General features: G+C 35.2%; 1 protein-coding gene across 12 annotated transcripts in view; it reads left to right on the forward strand.

Annotated features, from left to right (window-relative positions):
- The window catches only part of LOC139115478 (extracellular sulfatase Sulf-1-like), a 96,663-nt gene extending 74,084 nt beyond the window's left edge, over positions 1–22,579 (forward strand). For 4 of the 12 annotated variants that reach the window (XM_070677599.1, XM_070677601.1, XM_070677602.1 and 1 more), the window contains 13 exons: positions 598–773; positions 1,138–1,263; positions 1,407–1,466; positions 1,931–1,954; positions 3,606–3,711; positions 4,274–4,457; positions 4,957–5,117; positions 5,880–6,163; positions 6,589–6,663; positions 7,453–7,634; positions 8,030–8,172; positions 9,321–9,459; positions 17,317–22,579. In XM_070677599.1, the coding sequence (XP_070533700.1) occupies positions 598–773; positions 1,138–1,263; positions 1,407–1,466; positions 1,931–1,954; positions 3,606–3,711; positions 4,274–4,457; positions 4,957–5,117; positions 5,880–6,163; positions 6,589–6,663; positions 7,453–7,634; positions 8,030–8,172; positions 9,321–9,459; positions 17,317–17,888 (2,232 nt within the window). In that variant the 3' untranslated portion in view covers positions 17,889–22,579. Of the gene's footprint in view, positions 1–597; positions 774–1,137; positions 1,264–1,406; positions 1,467–1,930; positions 1,955–3,605; positions 3,712–4,273; positions 4,458–4,956; positions 5,118–5,879; positions 6,164–6,588; positions 6,664–7,452; positions 7,635–8,029; positions 8,173–9,320; positions 9,460–12,545; positions 12,586–17,316 lie in introns of all 12 variants that reach the window. The other 8 variants (XM_070677604.1, XM_070677607.1, XM_070677603.1 and 5 more) reach the window with 3 other exon arrangements.
- Positions 22,580–23,128: the final 549 nt, after the last annotated feature.

A 23,128-nucleotide genomic window follows, 5' to 3' on the forward strand; every position in this document is an offset into this window, starting at 1 on the left:
ATACTTCTCACCAAAGACACACATTACAAAGTAGTGATTGTAGCCATTGGCCACTTAGCCCCTTCCCTCTCCATACACAGTAACTCAACAGAGAGTGAATTGATAGAACGATACCTAAATATGAAATTCCTTACTACATCTAAAACATTTACATGTAACAGTATACTGCCCTATCAACAATGCTGTTATCATTTCTCAGCCATACATGCACTGACTACATGATTTCTGTACTGTCTGTCAACCTTTGAATTCCTCTGTTCTGTTCTGTCTGCCTTGTCTTACTCTGTTGTCTCATCTCTCTCTCTCTCTCTCTCTCTCTCTCTCTCTCTCTCTCTCTCTCTCTCTCTCTCTCTCTCTCTCTCTCTCTCTCCTCTCTCTCCCTCCCTCCCCCCTCTCTCTCTCTCTCTCTCTCTCTCTCTCTCTCTCTCTCTCTCTCTCTCTCTCTCTCTCTCTCTCTCTCTCTCTCTCTCTCTCTCTCTCTCTCTCCCTCCCTCCCTCCCTCCCTCCCTCCCTCCCTCCCCTCTCTCTCTCTCTCTCTCTCTCTCTCTCTCTCTCTCTCTCTCTCTCTCTCTCTCTCACACTCTATCATGTATACAGGTCTATAACATGTTGAAGGAAATGGATGAACTTGACAACACTTTTATCCTGTTCACGTCAGATCACGGATACCATGCCGGGCAGTTCGGTTTAGTCAAGGGTAAATCCATGCCATATGACATGGATACTAGGGTTCCGTTTTACATCAGGGGACCCAATGTACCTGCAGGCATCGTGTACGTATCTGCTTAATATTCCTGAATGGTCAAAAGATCTATGTAACGTCATTGCAAGTTGCTGTATTGTTGTGTGCGACAGTCAAGACAAAGTGGAAAAATATTAATCATTGTATGTTATGTACATATTCACACAGTCAAAACCAACAATAAAAGAAATGAGAAACTTGATACAGAACAAAATGGATGAAGTACGAAACATATGACAACAAAGACAAAGCCACACAAGAATGATATAGGGATTTCTGGTCATAAAAAAAGGAAGTGATGTCAGGTGTCTTCAGAAATCTACCCTTCTGGAGTGAGTTTGATTTGCAAACAAGATAGGTGTCTGATTTGTATGTACTTACTCTCCTTCCTGCAGTATACCAAATATTGTCTTAAACATCGACATTGCTCCAACGATACTTGACATGGCTGGAGTGACCATACCTCAGGACATGGATGGAAAATCAGTACTCAAATTGATATTCAACGGCAATGGGACAAGGTGAGTTGATATTGTAATGATAATAAAAAAGCTGGGAAACTCAAGAAAGTGAGTATTCACATTCTATGCTCACCTATCCAGTTCACTCGTATTCCGCTATATCCATGCTGAAAATTCAAAATGATGACTTCTTAATTTTTCAGGGGTAGGTCAAACGGGAAGAAAAAAAGACACTGGAGGGACACTTTTCTAATTGAAAGAGGGTGAGTATTGTTTGTTTGTATATGGTAATTTGTTTATTCAGTTGGTACTTTCAGTCAGGGAATTTTTTATACACACTCCACTTTCTGTTCCATCAAAGTTCTGGATGACCTTTGACATTTGAACTCCATCACTGGGTCACTGGACCAATCTGCTGTTCTGTAAGAATTGTTTGCACTCATCATCCATTCTATGTCATTTTCAGTCTGTGTAATACCGACGCCTGCTTCCATATTCATGCACAAACTGGAAGAAAATTTACTTAGGTGTCTCAGCATCACTTGATGATGAAATGCGCTAAAATTGCATATGTCAGAAATATAAGGCATCTTTTCATTTGAAATCTGAAATATGAAATTGTTAGCCATTCAGAATTAGCCACAAGATATCGTAAAACCTGAATGTTAGTCTGTGCCTGACTTCGCCATCACTTTCAAACTCATTCATTGTCTTGTCTTTTCAACAGCCTCTTCAGAGCATCACCTCCTAGGTATATCATCGTATCATCTTATACATGCTATGTGTGCGTCATTAGCCGTGGTCTTCATGTTTGTTTTGTAGCTTTTGTCCAGCACTCTCATTTTTATTCCTTTCCTCTGGTAATGAATATATATGGTGGAGTTAAAGTGGTATCAATCCTAGAAAGTTAAAGCTTGTGGTTTCTTATGGTGTATTTTTCCTGCGCTGTGTGAATGCACTGTCGGACAAATTTCAGTCTGCCTCAAATCAACACAGAAACAAGATTACATAGAAACAAATTGTCAAAGGGCCACTAGCGGTAACATTGATGATTTTTTCACTATTTTTGTTTTACTTGTAAATTTAAATTTATGTGTAAAATGTACTGTTACTGTTTACATTTGAATTCTAATCCGACTAGAATTCACTCGTCAACAATAATAATGCACTCTACACAGGCTGAGTTGACAAGCTGAATACTGTGTATCTCAACATGCTTTGGCGAGTAGAACAAGAAACTGTAGTTGACATTAAAATATAGCGAAAAAATCATCAATGCCCTGTAATAGAGAGCAGTATCTTGAAACCGGAAGATATCCAACTGGTTGATCACATTTTGATAGTGTGGAGCATGTGTACGAAAACAATGTCTTCCCCTCAATGCTATGCAAATGATGGATTTAGCCAAGGGGGAAAAAAACCTCATTTGCAAAGAGGGACTTTGGAATTCTAAAAAAAACAATGTTCCTACCCTGCATTCTTGGTGAGCAATGTACATTCAGTGTTAATCATCAACTTTTGTTGTCACAAAATCCAAAGCCTTCCTCTTCAGTTCACATTGCTGCATGTATTACTCCGGTTGTTGTACAGTTGAACTTTTGTGATCCAAACTCCAGCATTTTTCCTCTTCATCTACAAATGTGGTGCAAAAAGTTTTTCCTATCTCTGGGTATGTTCTGTATTGTCACATGTTTCTTTTTCGATATTCATAGTTGAATATTAGGTAATATTAATTTTTCAGTCAAAAGCAGTGACTGTCTAATCTCAGTTACATCTGTGGTGTTTGGTGTAAATTATCAATTTGTATTTTTTTTTCTGTCTCACAATAATACTGATTTTGTTCTGTGAACCATTATGAACAGCCCCAAAATTCAGTGTTCAATGCGAATCAAGAACATACGGCATTTATCATATGCTGTCAAAATAACTTCATTTCTACCTTACATATCATTTTGTCTTCCATAACAACTGAGAATTTAGTATTCCAGTTAATGCACTCTCTTATTTAAGTGCACATGTCCATGTCTATACCGTCATCAACATTGGAGGTTTCTCTCCAACAACTGGTTAGAAAATGCAATCTTGAGTTCACTTACCAAATCCTCTGGAAGGTGGTACACTCTGCATGCTTAAAATTCAATCATACAGACTCAACCATACAAAATCCCTGCGTGTTCTAAAACAAATTACATAAAGTCAAGAGAAAATGTTTACTTTCTTGTCTGGTCTGATTTCGTAATTTCAGTTTTTGATTCGGCTGATCTGGTTCGGTTTTCAGTGTTTCAATACGTCTTTGTGTGGTGCACAAATCGTGTAATATGTGTTGATGCACGTAGTTTCTCACGGAAACACTCTCAAAAGTCATTTCATTCAACATATTTTGCTTTCTTTCTAAATGACAGGAGAAAAGAGGAAGTTGTTTATAATTCCAATTATTTACCAAAAGATGAAAGGATGAGAGAAGAATGCTCAAAACCAGAACACCAGTCGCCATGCCAACCAGGGCAGGTAAATCCAAATCAATTTATTCATAAGTCAACCATGATAACTTCAGTTTGATTTGGTTTATGATATTGATCAGCATTTTTAACTTTAATTATGCAATAATATACCCTGCCATCCCATACCGGATGAAAGGAAACAGCACAACATAATGTACGAGGCGAGGCGAAACCAAGGACATTACAGAACTGTATCTTGATCAAAAAGTTATGTACTAAATAAAGAGTCTCTAGGCCTTTCTTAGGTTTGCTGTTCATGAGAGCAGGCATTTTCTTAATAAAATTTATTTTACAGTAAATACCGCAAATGCTTCAAATATTACATCCTTTCTTTCTATTTTCATTTTATTTATTCTGTCTGTAATTTTGAACACAGATATGACTATTCTTTTCATATTCTAAGGTTCTAATCAATTATTTATATGTAATTATTTTCATACAACTTTAAAACATTTGATAAAATGTTTTAGAAAACACCATCCTTGTCCCTCTACGTTATTTTTTTCTGTAATTTAAAATTTTATATTGAAGTTATTTATGTCCTGTTCTGGGTTTTTTTCATGTGTCAGCTTAAAGAATGTGTGGATGATAATGGAAAATTACGGATGAAAAAATGCCGGCAGCCGAGAGTGAAGAAGGAACGTAAGAAGAAGAAGAGGAGACGATGTCAGTGTAATCGCAGCAGTAACAGTCAACTCAGTAAAAAAGAGAAGAAATCACAGAGACAGTTTCTCAGAGAGCATCTAAGTCAAGGTACTTCTTTTCTCCCATCTTCAACTCATGGTGGCGCCCTTTATATGAGTTTGGCCCACGTACCCAACATTGTCAGCTGTGTTGAATCGCAAGGCAATCTTATATCGCTGCAAATATTTGTAAAAATTGATATTTTAACTCAAGACTAGGTGACCTTGTCAAAATCAACCAGCTCGATTTGCCGAGTCTCTCCCCATCAAGCCAGGACAGCGCCAATATAACATGATGTCCCTACAGCCTTTTCTTTCTTTGCTAAACGAAAACCTTGTTTTTAGCCAAGTTATTAAGTGTAATATGAAGATCAGTTCTATGAAATGAGAAGCCATATTTGAATTAATTCCAAAGTAAAAGTGATAGCATCAGAAAATTACATGTGAAGAAAATAGAGTTTGAAACCTTTCATGTGCTGCAACATTTTTCATTTCTATGTCGGGTCTCTGCTTTGGGAAGATGAATGTGACAGGGGTATTAATTTGATCAAATTTTACTTTCCTTGCAGTTGATTACAAGCCAAGATTTTTAAAAAGGACAGAAAGCACTGAGGAACCGATCTATGAGTTGCCAGATTTACCATTAGCTGATGGATCTGTCCGCAATGCTGTTGAGCCTGACTCAAAGTGTCAAGTTTATGCAAATGAAACCATCGTATGTTCCAATGAGGTTAGTCTTACCCCAAGACTGTTCATGGTAATAAGGCACGCATTTGTGAGCACTTACATAGCATATCTTATACATGATATAAGTCATACACAGTCTTCAATTTTCTCTGTAAACACCCAAAGACTATGCTGACACAATCTCTGTTTTAATTTGGGTACTTTTCAAATCTTTTACACAGTGCATGCCATACTAATTAGTATTCATATTGACAAATTGTTACATTGTATCAGTCTTTGTCGAGTCATGTGTAATATATGCAAATCAAAATGTATGACCAGATTGTGTGTGAGAAATGTACATCAGTATATCGCAGTATATCAGTATATTAAAGGAAAAGTGTACGTGTCTCCAGCCATAGTTGTGTAAGGAAAGTCTTGGAGACAGTACCTATTCTCTGTTCCCTGTAAGCAGGTCCCAATCATAATTTATAACAATTGATTTGAGCCAAACCATTGTGAAAGAGTTAAGGAAATTAAGTCACAGGTGTTGAGTCACAGGTATTTCTAGCAGCCAACAGCCTAATTAAAAAGATCCCCAAGGCAACAGTGTAACTTCTGCAGTAAACATGGCTAACAGGTGACTGTTACCATATATGGATATATAAGAAAATTAGCTGTGATCATATATGGGTGGATTCAAATTAGCAGTGATCACATATTGATATATTTAAATTAGCAGTGACCATATATGGATATATTCAAATAAGCAGTGACTTATTAGCTTTTAAACCAGAATATGAATTATTATCTGTTTGTTTTGCAGGTGTTTTCATCACGCAAAGCATGGATGACACACAGACAGTTTCTGTCCGGTCAGATTGAAGCTTTGCAAGAGCAAATCAAAGAACTCAAGCAGGTCAGAGAGTTTGTCAAGGACAGGAAACCAGCCAAGAGGAGGGGCAAGGTGTGTATTTGTGAAGAGGAGGAGGAGGAAGAAGACGATGGAAGTGAGGAGGAGATTGAGGGAGAGCCACGTTTTGAATTGGTGGAGGAAGAGGATAGTGAAGAAATAGAAGCCACTTCTGATCAGCAACCGGGAAATAAAAAGTATGAATAAATTTTTCTGCACGAGAGTTTACATAACACAGAATTATTTATCAAAATATGTTCGTTTTGTGTGCCCTATGTGTCTGTTAAGGTTTTTTACTGAATCTGGGATAACAAATTGAAATGCAGATTGACATTCAGATGGTGAGAACAGTTGCAAGATATAAAAACTATGGTACATCTGTTACTGTAGAAATAGTTAATGAAATAGAAATTTAGTAGATTGTTCTTTTCATTTACTTGTCTGTTGTTTGTCAAATATTCAATGTGGTTGCAAGTTACGCATAAAAACTAAATATTTGTCTCTAATATTTACTTGATCCTGAGTCTCACAAGGCTTGTGACAATTTTGATAAAATTACCATGGTTCATTTAGATGAGATGTATGAACTGACTCTGCATTTTCGATCTTGACTGTGTTACAGAGATCCAACACAAAACTTATCTGAACTTGAAGACAACCAAGAATACCTCTCAAGATATGCAGAGAAATTACAAAAGTAAGTATATGGACTGAATGGTCAAGATAAAAAAAATACTTTGCTGCAAACCATTCATATTATGTCCAGGCAAATAACATGGGAGGCACCATATGAAATAGTAATTACTGTGATAAAGATGACTTTCTGCATAATTTCATTAAATACAGATGATTTGCAAATGATGTTGAAAAAGACAAACAAACAAAATGTGTTATGAAATATTGTCGTAGAGTTCTTGCCTGTAATCAAACCTTTGGTAAAATTGTTGATCACAGTCTATGGCGATGTTCATATGTTTTTCACGAGATTGACCCCTTCAGTGCTGTAAATTTTCCCACCAAAATTTTAGTGCAACATTTTACCAATTCTTATGAATATATTTGTAACTTTTTTTCCAATTTTGGATCAAATGGACATCACTTTTCATAGGCTACAGTTTTTGATCAAAATTTTGGGGGAAAATGTGAAAAAAATTGTAGGGCGACAAATTTTAATTCGGCACTCAAAGGGTTTAATCAATCACTACTACAGTCAAGCAATGGCAGAAGCTCCGCGTCCTGATCCAACTTCAGTGTGTACACTCTAGAAGAAATTACTGTGGAATATATGAGAATTCGTTCAGTTACAAATATTTATTGTGTACTCAAAATGATGACCAGTGATAACAAAATCGTATCGGACCATAGCGTGTGCACTTCAAATTTTCATGGAATAGTGTAACAATGAACTCCTGTCTGTTAAAAAATTGTAAATAGTTGAAAGGTGTTTGTTGTTGAAGTTTGATAGTCTAGACATTCTCGTCAACAGAAAGTTTGATCTTACAGAAGAGGAACTTGATCAAAAACTCCAAAAAAAGGCAAAGAAATTGAAACGGCAACGTAAACAGGAACTACATGGTAGCGTTCAAGGGGAAGACGATTGCAATATCCAGGGACTTAGTTGTTTCTTCCAACACAATGATCATTGGAAAACTCCACCTCTTTGGAATCGTAAGTTGTCAGTCAGTTTTTCTGCAACTCTTTCTACCATTTTAACAAAGTGCTGCAGGTGGAGAAGAAACCTCAAAATGAAAATCAATATCAATATTACAATCATCAGCAATTTTAAAAAGATTTTCCTAACCATAGTTCATATGACTAGTTTTTAGGTCTCTGACTTAATAATAATTACGATTACTCTGAATTATTCTCTTCAACTTGTATAACAGTGTCAAGTATACATCGAAGAAGGAAGCATAGACTGAACTTGGCCAAAGTAAATTTCTTCTCATCATTTCAGAAAATAGCTAGGCAATGAATGTGTTGTTGGTAACGTTTTCACAAAAAGCAAGATTGCAATATTTTGAATGTTGTTCATTTCACATTCTATTCTCCCTTTGTTTCAGTCGGGTCATTTTGTTTTTGTTCCAATTCTGTCAACAATACTTACTGGTGTCTCAGGACAATAAACAGTACACACAATTTCCTATATTGTGAGTTTGTCACTGGATTCATAGAATACTTTGATATGCTTGAAGATCCAAATCAGGTAAGAACTTAAATAAATTTTGTGAAGGCCAAACACAGAATAGTGTAGAATTCATTTGACTCCACAGGTTCAAAGTCACGCAATCAACAAGACCAGCAGAGTATCATAAGATTTAAGTGACCAAAACAAACATGTCCCAGAAACAAATTTTCCTCAAAATGGAAAGATCATGCAAACAATCTATTCTATTGTCAGTCGTCCCTTCTGTGTTTCAGATGTATCTCACATGTATATGTCATCAATGTGTCGGGGGCAATATTTATGTTACGGGTAATAATCTGACTTTGATCTGCTAAGCTATGCTTGCGGAAAATTTGTGAGAAATAGGCAATTGTAAATACATCATTTGAGAGCACAGTTCTTGAGATTTAGAGATTGACCATTTTAAATAATCTACATTTACATGATGATGACGTAAAGGCTTTGAAATTGACTTTGTCCCTGTAAGGCTTAGTGTTTAAAATGTGTGAATCATCTTGTATTATTATACATCTACCATCAAAAATGTTGAAATTTGGCTTGCACTAAAAAACCCAATGGAACAGCCTGCCCATAACATGACTGTTTCTAGAGAGTGCTGCACTTATTGTGCCTGCCTTAGCACATTCACTTTGGACAGTTTCAAGGGACCCATTAGAGGATTGCCAGGATTTGTCTGCACTCTGTAAGTGTGGTTGCACAGGCTTTAAAAGTGCATCCTAGATAAAGCTCCATACTTGCTATAAATAAAGAAAAATTGTTGTGTCATTACATGAAAATTGTCACCGTTCAGCTCATTTGACGCCCCAATGTAAAATGTATGATAATGGGATTATTACCTCTGTATGTTGCGTGATATGCAATACTAATGTCTATACACATACTTCTGTAATAACCTCAAAATACATGGTATAAATCAGAGAGCCCGTTGTAGCCTTCTTTACATGTAAAAGGGAAATCAAGCATATTGAGCCATCCCCTTTTCGTTCACCATTTTTCCAATCAATGTGTATTCCCAGTATCACCATACTCTCCTGTTTGAAGGTGCAAGTGCCATAATTTGCATTCAGATATCCAACAAAACTCTGAATTACTTTCAAAATATATGCTCTTCCCAATTGCATTGTAATGGTATTCTGTCAATGACTGTTTCTTTTTCATCGATCTAGACAAAGAATGTGATCCACTCAGTATCAGAAGAAATCAGACGACAGTTTCATGAGGAGTTGATGTTACAACGGGAATGTAAAGGAGCCAGGGAATGCAACCCTAGACCCAAACTGTCTGCAGAAGAGAGACAAGCCTATGGTTAGTAAATCATTAAAAATGTTTCTTGTAATCACTGCACCTCACTTATCACTTTGGGACTGTCGCAGATTGTGGCATAAGTTCAACAAATGAAATGTTTTCATTCAAACCTAAACCCTCCCCCCTAGAGGAAACTTCAAAAGTGCTAAGTATTGATGTTATCCATGGAGTAAAATGCAACAATTTGTTACTTTTTCTCCACAATTTGCAGGGAAATTTGTATTAAAGTGTTTTTTTCATTAAAGGGATGGTTATTGGTAACACTAAAACACAAGTAGTGGGCAAATTACAAAATTTGTCAAATTTGTTGGTATGAGTGTGCAGTTTTCCGCATAGAGGGCCAGTAATTAACTTTTGTTGATTTTTTCACAATATTTGCTGTAAATGTCAACGATAATTCTTGTTCTACTCCCCAGAGCATGTTGATATACACAGTATTCAGTTTGTCAACTCAGCCTGTACATGTGTAAACTGCATTGTTATTGTAAGTGAAATCTGGTCTGAACTTGAATGCAAATGCAGACAATAAATTATATTTTACAGCTAGACACTAAATTGACTAGCCAAATAGTAGATGTTTCAACATGCTTTGGGAGTAGAACAAAATCTTACAGTTGACATACAAAATAAAAATAACAAGAAAATTATTAAAGGTCATAGTTACTGGCCCTTCAATGTGCACTGTAAAAATGGGAAACATGCAGTCACTAAAACAAGTTTGAAAGTGAAGTTCACACATTGAACTTGGTTGAAAGCCCCTCCCTAACAAAACATTTCACTATTTGAACTTATGTAAGACATTTTACCATATCTACATATACAAGTCTTGTGTGTGTGGTGTATTTTCCCAATCAACAAGACTTCAATCAGTATTGCAAGGGGATTCTTATTTTGCAAGACACCTTAATATCTAATATAACACACTCAGTCTGCAATTTGTCATTTGCAAGGCAAATATAACCAACTCCGACATTCAGCTTGTGAAATATGTTTGTTATTTATATATTCCCACATCAAGATATTACACTTTTTCGAAATGGTCACATTAGGAGCTTTTGCATATTCTGTGCATGATCAATTACGCACAGAGACATTTTATGACACACTTACATTTTCACATTTATCTTTCATAGAATATGTTTTGTTTTTCTCAGGCAATGTAGTGTTATTCACATATTGTGATTGTTTACCTATGTAAATAGAAATATCAATACAATAAAACAGTTTCATTTGAGCACAAATTTCACTGGATACCTGATGGGATAAATTTGCACAGATGTACTTCGTGATTGCTCACTGCAATCCACATCATAGTCATACCAAATTAACTAAAACTAAAACTCAGAAATTTGCCATAACTTTCAACATCATAAAATATCGGTAGAGAATGGTCAGTAAGACATAAATGTACCTTCAGAGCAGACAGACAGACTTGTATGAGATAGAGAAAGTAGTATCATACCTGTAAACTAATTCTAAACCTTTGTTATATTTGACAACTGTCATATCTGTAATTCAAATTATTTTACATAATGATTGATCTTGAGAGAGCTTGAGTATTTTTCTCATCGTGTAAATGAGAAAAATCTGTGAAGTTGTCTGTCACAGAACAATATTTGACAGATACATCAGTGCACAAGCGTAACCATCACGTGAGGTGAAAGCAATAGTTGCACCAAAACCAGATTTTCACCACATCAACTCAAACCAGTCAAAGCAGGATTTTTGTGTGCAAACCCTGCAGTTTAGATTCTTCTGTAGAGATTTCTTTAATCGTTGTATTGGTGTTTTCTCAACGTTGTAGTTTTCATTTGTTGTGTCGAATAATGTATGTGATGTTGTTCGTGTAAATTTACAAGGAGTCACTTTTCTTCAACCTTTTAAGCAGTGTTTTTTCACAAGCCTTGAGTTAGAGATCTTACAGGTTGATACAACAGATCTGATTGAATCATCTAACAAATTTTGACATGTTAGTACAACAGATCTGATTGGTCAATAAAACAGATCTAATGGGTGATATGATAGATCTGATTGGTCATCTGACCAGTGTGATACATTGATACAACAGATATGATTGGTTTATACGACTGATCTCATTAACTGACATGCCCTTTGTGTATATAAAATAACTCCTTGGACGTGACAGGTTATACTAAACAAAAGAAATGATGTGCTTATAACAGCATCTGCATGGTTTTGCTAATGTTCTATCTATATCTTTCCTGTCCATGTTCTCATCTTGCTTTGAGCATTAACAAAAAAAGTAGCAGCCATGCTTCAAAATAATCGTGTGCTTATCATACCTTCAAGAGCTGTCAGTAATTGCAAATGTTGACAAATAAAAGACTATGTTTTACCACTAAAGGAAAAATTCACAAACAGAATAGAAATTCATCTCATTTTCTGAATATAAATATTTATTGATGCTATTGGGAGTACAAAATATAGAAAGTTCATTATCAACGTAATTAAATTGACTTTGTTTTTCAATTCACTGGAAATTACCACAATATAAAGCTATCACACTTAGGGTATTTGTGGTTGAAAACTGTGCACCCCGTGTTCCCTTGTTGGTTGGTGAAAATTTTCACTTCTGCACCTTGTGCAGTGTGTATTCACTAATTTGGTCGCCTTGAACCAAAGGCCTAGTTAAATGTAAAACTTTTTCAGCCCATGGGGATATAGACAATTTTCCTCACCAGCAAGGTAGTCCTCAGTGAACTGAAAGCAACACATTCTGTTTTCCATTGAATGAACAGCCAGCATATTTACGCCTGTAAGTGGTTGTTTTAGCTAGATGCCAACTATTTTCAATATAACTGCCACAAGTAATATTGATAATGATCGGAAGAGCTTGTGCACATTAATCATTTACAGTGGATGAAATTAACAATAAAATCAAAGCTATTTCCATGATTTTTATAGTGTTTTATGACAACTGAGAATTGACTTTTGAGCTATTTTCACTTCAGTTTCTGACAGCTCTTGTGTGTAACCAAAGCAGCATGTCTTGTCTTGTCGCCATAGCTACTGTCAATGTTGGCATATCTAATATGCATTGCAATGTTCATGTTCTCTTCAAACAGGTTCCAATGGTCAGAAGGATGAAAAACCAGACCCTGAAAGGTACAAAAATAGTTTTTCTTCCAAATGTTTTGTTTTCCTTTTCGCTTCCGGCAGCAACCAATGCACTGATGGGCAGTTTGTAATGTGCACCTAGGGCAGCGTAAGACTCTTGTTTGAATTACACTGTGTAACCACACACTGAGGGCAGTGTTTAACCTCCCACCGATAATATAGTTGAGGGCAGTGTTTAACCTCACACCGATAATATAGTTGAGGGCAGTGCTTAACCTCACACCAATAGTTGAGTGGCAGTGCTCTCAATCACAAGCTGGCAGAATTTCACCATTCATCAATTGAAGTTTTGAAGCATGCGACTTTTACAGGCTCATAGTGTTAAGTCTCTAATATCCCATCATGCTCTGATGACAGTGTCTCAGGTGTACTCTGATGAGAGTATTGAACAGAACTGAGGTGATAGTGTTCGTCCACTCACCAATGACAGTTGTCAGCAACACATTGTTGACTGACCATGTTCAACTATGCACTACTCACAGACTTTTGACAATGTTTAAGCACACACTCTCACTTTGACAGTGTCCAACCACACACTGTCACTTTGGCAGTGTCCAACTACACACTGTCACTTTGACAGTGTCCAACCACACACTGTCACTTTTACAATGTTCCACCACACACTGTCACTTTGACAGTGTCCAACCACACACTGTCACTTTGACAGTGTTCGTCTAGCTCTGCTGACAGTATTCAACCAGGCCCTGATGGTTGTTCAGCCATTTCCCGTTGACAGTGTGAAACCTTGCACTGTCAACAATGTGAAACCAGATATGTTGACAGTGTTGCACCAGACACTTTTAGCAATGTTCAACCAGACACTGTCAACAGTATTCTATGAGTCGGTGATGACAGTGTTCAACCATGCACTGTTGACAGCGGTGGTTTGCAGTGTACCCACAACGCCATGACTTACCACGGACAGTTTTCTTTAATGTAAAATGCGACAGATTACACATGTAAATTTCAGATAATTTGTTTCTCTATTCCTGAAGTTTAATGGTGATTTTCATTCTTGATTGTAAGAGAGAGTGTTTGAGAATCATCTTTATGAGTTCAGAAAAAGTTTAGAACTTTCTGTTTTGAGGTCTGGGTACCTGAAAGTACTGAGAAATTAAATTACTATATTCATCAAACTCACCCATCGTACATATGTCATTTAGTAAGTAAGCTAATGACATCTCACTGAACTATCTAACTTGTTCTAACAGTCACTCCATTTTATTCATTTCTTCACCTCACTGTGTTAAGCTGTCAATACAATGATGTACAAAACACGACACTAAGCACTATAATTAGTGTCATAGTGATATTTAATAATCCTGATATTATTGTTGTTCGTAATTTGAACCCTACACAGAAATTAATATGAAGCAATACACAAAAATGTGTTAAACACACTGTCACTAATCCTTATACCCTAATTTTACACTCTGGAATTTGTTTTATTATTTGCTTTGCCCAAATCATTTACATGGTAACTATTCCCAAACTTGAAATACAAGTTGAACACATTCCACTCATACGTGTAAAGTTCAAGATGATGTCATAGGTTATGGGTCACTTTTTCAAAGGATTTACATTAGAAACATGACTCCTCTTTGATAAATATTTAATATTTACATTTGATTGATATTTTGTTTAATTGCTATTCACATTTGATTAATAATTATGTAATTAATATTTACTTTGATATTAATGTTTTCATAAGATAAATCTTTAATCAACATTTACGTTAAATTGATTTATAGTTGATTAATATTTAAATTTAATATAATTAATGTTTAATTTGATAGTTACATTAAATTTATATTAACATTTAAATTAATGTTACATTTGCTTACCACTTACATTTAATTAATATGTACATATAATTGATATGTACTTGCTTATATGTAGTCAATATTTACATTTAATGAAAATATACTATTGACAACTATTTACATGTGATTAATATTTACATATGATTAATATTCACTCATAATTAATTTTATTACTGTTTACATAATTAATATTCACATATGATTAATATTCACTCATAATTAATTTTATTAGTTTACATAATTAATATTCACATTGAAGTAATCTTTATATAAACTTCATAGTTTAACAATGATATTGAATCAATAATAATATTGAATCAATATTTACACTTAATTAGTATTAACATTTCATTAATATTTATGTTGTGTGTGTTAAATATTTACATATAATCAACATTTAAATTTAATAACTTATATGCAATCAATATTTACATTTGATTAATATTTACATGTGGTTAATAATATTAATATTTACATTCATCAATGTTTACATAAAGTGATATGGACTTTACATAGACTATATTTAACCCTTAGAGCGCCAAAGTCGATCTTTGTCACCTTTAAAAGTATACCCCAGTAAGATTTTTGTCAAAATTTTGATAAAAAACTGTAGCCAGTGAAATTTGATGTCCGTTTTGTTCAAAATTATCAAAATAATTACAGAAAAATTTATAAAAATTGGTAAAATATTGCACTAAAATTTTGGTGGGAAAATTACGTTTCAAAGGGTTAAAGTTAATATTGATATTTAATCAATTTTTACACTGAATCAATATTTATAATTACATTTGATTAATATTTACTTTTAATTTAGTTCCTTTACTGGATCTGTAAGTTAATATGACAAGGGGCAGGTTTTTTTTCAGGGTTATCTAAAAGCAGATAAACCAAGTTGATAAAACTTTCCTTGGAAAGTGAAGGACTAACACGACATTATAATCTACTTTCCTGGTAAATGCTGATTGGATTGCTGTTAATTCAGTGAGAAGCCCAACTAAAACTCAAACCAAAGTAACCAGTCACACCAGTGAAAACACAGACTTTCAGTATATTGTATAAACAAGTCTTTGTAGCTGTCACTTTAAGCAATTCACTTTTTTCCAAACATCTTTTATCTCCTCTGCATAGCTTATTTAAAAAAACAGAATGTTGTGGCAGACTCTTTGCTTAGCTGCTGTTCTGCTTATCTGTTGTCAGCAAAGTCCGTATTTCAGCTATCTGAGACATTGCAAACCATATTTAAAATGTCTGGAAGTAAATTTTGGTGTTCAGCAATGAACTCCTCCGGTGAAGGTTACAAGTGCTGTTGATCTGTATGTGAGATGCAGGTGGCTGATAGAGACATTGAACTTGTCACTATCTCTGCTAAAGTTCTTAACTGTCATTAAAGGCATTGTTCAGGCGTCAGATTGTCTTGCCAGGAAATTGACTTATTAGATTAAAATGTCAATGGGAAACAAAAGGGTATGACACCTTCATAATCCTCTTACAGGCTAGAACAAACTGGATCCCTGGGACCGATTCCCTTACCTTTAATGTATTTGATGATACAGTGTTATATTTGGCCCAATCAGCCTGCCCTAGGGGGTCCGTATTAATTTAAAATCATTAAATATTCACTAGGACTTAATTATGCTATGTTTTCTGATCAGTAAATCCGCTGAAAGTTAAATCCCAGTGAAAATATTGAATAACAATTGATTCTGCTGTTTCTGTAGCAATTTAGTGAATTAAATCCCTGTGAAAATCTCTCAAACAAGAAATATTTGGAATTATATTCTGATGAAAATCAATGTTTCGACACATCACCCTGTGATACAACCAGACCTGCTACAATTACATTGATTCATAAATTTTGTCCGGTGTGGGAAACTCTGACCAGACCCCCTATGATTATGTTGATTTGTAAATTTGTCCAATCAGGGAAAGTAACCAGACCACCTAGAATTATATTGATTTGTATATTTGTGAGGTGTGGATCCGTTGTTCTGAAGTCTTACCATTTGGTTTCATAAAAATCACCATCTTTTGTAAAATCTTAGTTAAAATGTGAAATATACTTTCTCCTTGTATCAAGTCCCTAATTAGTCAGGTAATGATCCCTTGATTTATTTGAATTCCATCTTGACCTTCTTACTTCTCTTTCCCCTGAAGTATTTGGTTAAAATAAAATAATGTATGTGTTAGCTGTCCTATGGAGTTAGCCAATCACATGATATTGGCTGTCATATGGTGTTAGCTGTCATGTGGTGTTAGGAAAAGGTGTACAACTTACTTTCTTTGCGTGGTTGTGGTCTGTGTAGGAGAGATTAACAAATATAACCTTTGATAGTTATAGTTTCTCACTGAAATACAGATTTATCAGAGAGCGCTATAAGTTGCAGTTTACCAGAGCTATATGAGTATAGGGGTCTGTCTTTTGTTGTCCATCACCAAATTGAAGTACAAACGAAGTAGTCGGATGAACTACCAAATGGAATCACAAATTAAGACACTAACAGCAGACGTCATGATCATGTCTGACAGCCAATGGCAGAACAGAAACATTGTGACACAAAGAGGTCATATCTCAGCTCTGAGAGAAACCAGTCTTCTTAAATGAAGTCTGGTATGAGCAATTAAAGATAATGAATGCATAAATGTGACTGGTGAAGAAAGTTCTCTTCTAGCGGCAAGAGTGGAGATAAGACAACACAGACAGCAATTCATAGTAATCTTAAGTAAACTAGGGGGTTCATAGGCATAGGGATAGTGTGTCCCCCAAGAAAAACCCCTCTTCGTCAATAATCGATGGTTGGTATTCTGTAATCTTTACTCATGCCTTTTCAAAAATCTGTCAAACTAAATACCAAATACTTATAACTGACATCAAAATCATTTATATGTCCATGTATAGAGCTTGGGATGGCTGGATTGGATGATTTGAAGACGGTGCCAATTTGGGATGGTAGTGGTGAACCAGAGCCTAACGGACAAAGTGATTATACAGAAGAACCCTATGAAGATATTCCAGCACTATTTGAGAGTGGCGACTGGTTCAAGGCGGAGGAGACAACAGACATGATGCCCACCACAGCATCAAGTGATCTATTTACCTCATTCCTGCTCACCACTGAAAATGGTGATGGTGCATTGTGGGAGAGTAGTGGGATTGAGTCAGGGTCTGAGGGTAGTGGTTTCGATCCTGGGAGTGGCAGTGTGCATGAGCCATACACCGTGCACATGCAAGAATCAGTGTCAACAACACAGCCTAACAATGCAAATAAAGAGAATACCATTTTTTCGGTTGAGTCAGAATCAGGGTCTGGGTCTGAATCAGAATTAGAGTCTGGGTCAGAATCAGGGTCTGGGTCTGAATCAGAATTAGAGTCTGGGTCAGAATCAGAGTCTGGGTCTGAATCAGAATCTGGGTCTGGATCTGAATCACAAAATGATAGTTCAGGGGATTCAGAGCCATTTTTGTGGTAAGAATTGCTATCAAAGATTACAGCTTAAAGATGTAATGTCACAGTACTAGTTACAATCAGATGTCCCCCTAGTGTCATGCGATGTTAAAACCTGCCTATCAGGAAAGACCCGAAAACTAAAGAAAATCCAAATTATGCATATCTGAGACATTTTTGCTCTTAATGCATGAAGTTGGGTCAGTTTTTAGTCATGGATTGTATCAGGAAGTTGTTTTGTCACCATCAGCAAAGTATAAAGACCAAAGATTATTGGATGTGTCCTGTAACATAGACACATCAACATTACTCTCATGGGTCTGTTTCTGGTCCTTGCAAAAGGCCCCCTAAGATAAGTAGATTACACCAACTGAGGATGATTTTGCCCAATCGTCTGGTGTACCTAACAAAGTGTAGCATGTCAATGTTCTGAAACATGATATATTACCGCTGGATGATTAGTTGTCTGTATCCATTCTGTAAGGAGACTATTGAATCAAATTTGAATGTCAAACCCAATTTTTCCTTTGATAGGCTCAATTTATTTCCTTCAATAATAATCTAAGTATTGGTTGTTAGTGCTATGCACAACAAGAATCTTTTTTGTGAAGTATCTGTGACATTTCATCTTTACTGTACCAGTGCACATGCCTACAAAATTATGAATTTCTCTCAAGAGTTTTGATTTCATCTTAAATTCAAAATGGGGACTTTGTGCCAGTCATTAAAAATTTTGTACGCTTTTTGTTACACTTTTGAGCTTTTCAAATTTTTGTCATGCCATAATTTTTATACTTTCAGCCCTGAAATAATTTTTATTCCGTCAGTACTGTAACTTTTGTTCAAAAAGTATAGCATTATATTTTGTCACAGACATAGCTTTTATATATGTATGATATACCGTATGCTGTATTTCATAATCCCACCGAAACCAAAAAATGAAAGAAAATGCATTTTGCAATATTTAAGTTTTGAATTTCTTTTTGTTATTAACCGATCAAAATCAATCTTTTTCTTTTCATGATATAAAACAGTGAGATGTGTGTGTACAGTATCGCTAATGAATTCACAAAATGTCTGTTGTGCAAGTTTGTAATAAATCAATGATTATGATTGCAGTCAACAGATCATCCAACCTTTCACCATAATGGTTTGGCCCACTTTTCTAATGTTTTCAATGGCAAATCTTGGCCTTCACACTGTGAAATAGGGGTGGTAGTGTTGGCTTCAACATCACAAAAGGCATGCAATGTCTTCATCTTTTTCAAGTGAACTGCAGAACCGTTGGCAATATCAATACTTGTTTTTTCCAGTTTGAAAACATTTTCTGATCTGCAAATGTGGGAACCTAATAATGAACATAAAATTTTGAAAGATGAATAAAAACTCCCCATTTGCATGGTCTGAAATTTTGACAACGACATAGAAACTTCTAGTCAGCTTCATATTTCCATGGTAACATATAAACATTTCAAGTTTATCAACTTTTTTCTAAGACTTAAAAAAGTTTCATCAAAGTTAGATCAACCATTGCTTTCACATGACACCATATTTAATGACAGTCACACTTTAACTTATTCAGACATTGTAATAAATTTCACTTTGAAGTAAATGTGTATTTTTCAGCTTTCAGTGTCTGTGTGCTTTGATGTATAAGCTGTTGAAATTTGTAAACTCAATCATGGCTGTTGTATGTATGTCGGTATGATGAAATTACAGCGATTGTGAGATATTTGGTCCTTTGTCTCAAAACTTTCCCTTGAATCTATTTTTAAGCTTCACTTGCAATGTTCATTTCATATTCCTCCACAAATGATGTAACACTGACCTCATTAATTATGTACATATTAATTACTTTTCTCCCTGGTAGAACTTGGATTTTTTTCTTTTGAAGTAGACGAGTGTGAGAACAGATGTACTCAATGTTACTCAGTGATAAGTAACATATCCTTGTATTGAAATCGATTGGAAACATAATGTAACGGATTCAATGTTTTTTTGAATTCTTCAATTACACATTATTGAAAAAGTAAATTTTTCTGTTCTCTTAGTTTTTATGTGCATAAAAATATGTGTTTCTGCCCTCACCTCATCAAACCTTGGATTCACTTCAGTGTTCTGGTTGTTTTATAATCAAGCACGCGTGAAAATTGATACACATTAGTACAGTTGGTTGTGCAAACAGGGTAGGCTGTCACCACAAATGCAATCAGAATTTTGCTGTGTTCACTTCTAACCTTGTTTCATTACCTTCCATGCTGATCACACATGATGATAAATACGCATGTCAGCCGACTGGTTACCCTTTCATCATCTGTAAATTAACATCATTTCTTGTACATCATTCAACTCAAACGTTCTAACATCTTTTTCAACTCCTGCCTGATGTCACAACTTCTGTTTTTGTAACCATGACAACAATTCACTGGTCAACATCTTTGTAGTACAGCTGGCGACAACTTAAAACTCTCCAACAGTAAGTGTGCCAGGGACAGAAATCAGTGTTGCATAACATGTGTGGCATGGCACTGCATTGACACCAAGTTAAAAATCCAGTCAATAGCAGTCAATATTCTTACAACAGGATAAAGTTCCCTGGTGGTGTACAGCAGCTCGGAAGGTGATATCTAATAGTGCTGATCGTAGATGACATCACTTTTCTTTCATTGATATGCAAAAATAAATATTTATCCACATTTTACGCAAGAATGACAAAAATAAAACCTGCTAGTTTTACAATGGATACTAAAGGTCACACTAATTCATGGCTCAGACTACAAGCTGCAACAACAGCCATGCAATGCAGCAATAAAATTTGTCAGAATTCCAAGCATTAGTGTCCGAAGTGGCGCACGTGCAGCTATATTTAGTAACAAACCTGATATCACGATCAGCACTACAGTGATTATTTACAGCGACTTAAGGAGTATGAAAGTAAACCTGTTGCGTAGCTGATTGGCTGTTTGGAAATGATTCAATAATGACAACAATTTTCACCCAACCAATAAGCTACAGTCTTCCGAGATGCGGCACACTGCCCACAAGTTCCTGAAAATTCTTCTCAGAAATGTAATTTCAATGAACAAAACATAAACTTCCATCTCCAAGCATTTTCATACAGCTTGTAATATTAAGGCACATTACAACCCCTTGTTTCTTGTCATCAGTCTCATAATGTTCACATAAATTGTTTTTAATATCAAAGCTCAATTTTACATTTAATCCTCATTGCTGTAATGATATTGTGAGTTTTCCATTTTGCATTTAAACCATTCATTATTAGACATTTAATAATTTAAACACATAACTGCATTAACCTATCATACATGTGTATGCAACATTTTCTGTGTAACCAAATACATCTTTTGTTTTTTGTATATTTGTACTTTAAAGTAAAAAGAGAAGCAAACAAAATACTGGAAATCTATTAGGAAACATCATCACATTGACTTTTTAACTTCTACTGGGTTTCAATGATGCGTAGTAAAATATAATGAATTTATTGTAACTATCACTATTTGCATGTAGGTAGCATATATATATAGGAGTCAGTCTGTAGATGTTCCAATATTTTGCAGGAAAGATAGTAAGCTAGCCTGTACAGATTGTAAGACGTGTGTGCCGTATGAATCAAGATAGTGCATCGGTTGACACCATTGTACGAAATTTGCCACATTTGCAGTTAACTTATTCATATTTTAATCATCTGATTCACCAATGCATAAAATCATATTTTATTTTAATTCTCTAAATATTTCAAGATAACCACATTGTTTTTAGATTTGTAGTAATTTTACAACAATCAGTTTCTTGTCAAAGTATGATAAATGAAAAACAAAGAATTCTATTCGCATTATTAATACAAGGCTGTAAAATGTAAAAAGTGAAAATGTACCTGATACTTCTGTGATTAATTTCTTACTGTATGGAAATTTACAATTTGAATTTTCCTTGTAGAGTTAGAGATGTAGGTCTCATGGAGTGTATGCACTTTGAGAAAGTTGATACTTTCACCAAGAAACCCAACTGGTTCATAAAGAGAAAACAAAAGAATTGCAACATGCTGCCATAGGTGTGCAATGCTCCAGTGTTGTGCAAGTAGCATGGTCCTGATAGAACTAACGTTTCAAATATAAAGTTCAATGAACAAGATTGACACTATGTGAATCAGGAAAATACACATGCCAAACAAATATCCACATCAAGTTCAAAAATATGTCCATTTACAAAGTGTACTGTGACCAGGGACAGTAGTTTTCATCAACTGTGTTATATTACTTTTATATTGTGATTTGCATTTTCACACAGCTGTCAATCATTGATCCCTTTCACCACAATGGTTTGGCCCTAACCAATCAATGGTGATCTTTATCAATGGTGACTGTGGACCTGTTTACAGGGATCTAGGGTGAAACAGATTAAATTAAATTAGGGCAAGACACGGTTGAGTAGATCTTGTGATGTTATGAGAGCAAAGATGTCATGCAAAATAGGTATTTGCCTTGTAGAGCCAGTGAAGGTCGACATTTCTGTGTCAATGTCATAACTGTTTAAATGTTGATTGTACAATTTACATTTGTGGATGAATGTTTCTTTGTGTGTCACTGGTTTTTTACTTCAAAAATTTTATATAGTTTTGTTTAAAAGTTATTTTTCATTTGAAAAAAAAAACATTAAATATATGTCTCATAAGAAAATAAAACAATGAAAAAATAATATTGTATTTTGTGGTGATTCTATAAGAACTGCTGTCCTCTATGTAACAAGTTGAAATTTCTGGTTGGCATTTCCTGCTGCCCACAATATCTTTACAAATTGACAAATTCAAGTAAGAACAATGAACAGTAGTAAATGCAATTTTGATGTTTTGAAAATGAGCTACTGTATAGTTGCTGTACTGAGTTGCATCAAACATGGCGTATTCAGTCAAACGGAACTTTAGGAAGATACAGTCACTGATGGACAGTTCATCTTGAAAAATGTTAATGACACTGTACATGCTTTCTGATTACAAAGAAATGATTTAGATATGATTTCTATGTAGTACATTAAGTCTCATACTGGCCAGTATTGTTTACTAGCTAGGTTCTGAGACACATACTTCTGGTACATTTACCCATCAGATTCTTAACCATGACCCTGGAAATAACTTAGATCCCTGACTCTAGTCCTCATGATCCTGGATTACTTCAAGATCCCTAATTCAAGCCCTCACAGCCCTATTTGTACCTCAAGATCCCTAATTCTAGCCCTTGTGACCCTGGA

The sequence above is a fragment of the Ptychodera flava genome, chromosome 17, assembly GCF_041260155.1.
Source record: "Ptychodera flava strain L36383 chromosome 17, AS_Pfla_20210202, whole genome shotgun sequence".
NCBI lineage: Eukaryota > Metazoa > Hemichordata > Enteropneusta > Ptychoderidae > Ptychodera > Ptychodera flava.